Genomic DNA, 2119 nt, shown 5'->3' with positions numbered 1-2119 from the left:
TCCCTGCGATTTACATACATTACATCCCTCCACCCTTAAACTTTATCCCCATTTTTACCCGTGGGGTGTTCCAATTGGCGTGTTTGTTAGATCGGGTTATGTCATGTGTTTAAAACGCTAGCCGCCAAAACAGGTTCGCCCTCTCCTCCACCGCGTTGTTTGCGAGAAGTAAGGTTAGCGTTCGCTTATTCACAAGGTATGTAAGTTACAAAATACCCCACACAAGAGTGCTAGTGTCAGTTTAGGTCACAGATGCCCCTTCTTAGTATTGAACATAATAGGAGAGCCGAAGAACGTGTACGGGGGATTTTTGCAGCGGATTTTGACCTGACTTCCGTCGATGTCAGTAGTAAGGAATCTTATAACCGGGATGTCAATGATTACGACGAATGGTACTCGCATCCGTGCATCTACGGTTTGCTGGAACTTGAGGTAGTAGCCAGTCAAAGGCTGCGAATGGCAGAAATCCGAGCAGGACAAGATCTATTCTACCAAGCTCAATTACAAGCCCTTCATAAGGATGAGGCATACTGGGACATGTGTGCGTTGTTGTCGTTGTGTCCGGATCCATAACTCAGTTACAAATAGGGAAGTCGTGTAACTCTCTGCGATTGGCGAATGTCTCATTGCTTTTGGCCGCAAAGCCCGACACTGTTCCATTGCCCGAGATGCGTTTCCCCTTGGAAATCCAATTTTTGTTCATTTCCGCTTGTGCGGCCACTCATGGTGAACTCAAAAACCTCTGTTCTGTCTGCAAGGCCTGGAACCAAGAAGTATTGACCAAGTGCGCCTTTTTTGGTTCCCTGGTCTTCAAAAATAGACAGAACGATGCGCGAGCTTGCCGCCGAGTCGAATACTGGCTGTGTTCCTCCATCCGCTCCCTCGGTGTCGAAGACACGATAACATCCATTACCCTGTATAAGTGGACGATTGACAGCCACTGTTGGTTCCTTCACGTTCTTAATTGTGTTACCGACGTGAAAATTATCAGCTCCGGTCGTTGGCCTTGGCTTTACTGTCTCCCGAATACAGTCCAGAAGCTCCTTGTTCGAGACACCGATATCCGCGTATGTCCGGGTCTATACAGGCTATGTGATGACTACAGCCGTCTTTCGTGTCTGATTTTGGATAGAGTAACCACTCCCTTCATTGCCAGTGCCTGTTTTATGCCAACACAACTTATCACTGACATCGCCCGTAGGCTGATACGACTAACGACAGGAATTCTTGGGACGGAAAAACATGGAGAGCGGACCATGATGTTCTTGCGTCGCCTTTCCCTCCTGTCCCAAAGTACTCGTGTGTCCTATCCGAGCTCGCAGTATATGATGACGGACCCCGTTATGCCAACATCGACCACATTATCGATGGAATCACGGGTCCGTTAGAAGAGATCCTAGTGGCATCTGATGTGAATACAGCTTGGCCACGGAGATTGGATGCAACCGAAGTGTCGACATTACGACTGGGTTTTGGGGATTCAGTGGATATCAACCCCGATGTTTGGAATGTGTGGAGTTTGTGTGTACATGATCTCACAATTGGTGGTAAGCATGCATCAACGGATTTGGGCAAATTCTGAATTACGTGGATTGCAGCTACCGATGACGACCATGATGCCGTCGTGTCTCTTGTAGACTTTATTCATCTGGATGACTTACATCTAGAGATGGATTTGGGTTCTAGATCCTTTCTCTGGGCCTTACAAGTTATCCGAACGTGGAGCGAGTCTGAAAAGTCGTCATTCGAGTTGGTCATATATGACGATAAGGCCTTAGAGAGTATTGACGAGCGGCGTTGCACCCTTGAGGTCCAGGATGCGGATACAGGGTGGTGGTCGGATTGCGATAGTTGGCAAATCTGGTGGAATTTTTTCACTGACGCCTTGCTGGAGGGGTTCAGTCCCTGCTCCGAAAACCATGGCACACGTTTCCATGGTAAATTTGTAGTGACTTTTATCACTTCGGAAGTGTTGGTTGGATTACCTCCCCCCAGTTCACACTTCGCTTACGCTGGCAAACTACTGGAGGCATACCGGATGCGTGTACGATGGTTAAAGCTACAGGAACCCGAGACGACCGTTCACTTATTGCCCTTCGAGGCCTACAGAAGTTTTTAG

The 2119-nt window shown here is 48.0% G+C and overlaps 1 protein-coding gene across 1 annotated transcript; it reads left to right on the top strand.

Moving 5' to 3' along the window:
• Positions 1-252: 252 nt before the first annotated feature.
• On the top strand, positions 253-2119 carry EV420DRAFT_1639889 (uncharacterized protein; the record flags this gene model as incomplete). The annotated part of the gene is made up of 4 exons (XM_060477027.1): positions 253-541; positions 589-1067; positions 1202-1547; positions 1599-2119. The coding sequence occupies 4 exons, from the start codon at positions 253-255 to the stop codon at positions 2117-2119; spliced, it is 1635 nt and encodes a 544-aa protein (XP_060334282.1).

Source organism: Desarmillaria tabescens (genome assembly GCF_030435595.1).
Source record: "Desarmillaria tabescens strain CCBAS 213 chromosome Unknown EV420scaffold_9, whole genome shotgun sequence".
Lineage (NCBI taxonomy): Eukaryota > Fungi > Basidiomycota > Agaricomycetes > Agaricales > Physalacriaceae > Desarmillaria > Desarmillaria tabescens.
The sequence above is the reverse complement of the archived record's forward strand: the minus strand, read 5'-3'. Positions and strand labels throughout refer to the sequence as shown.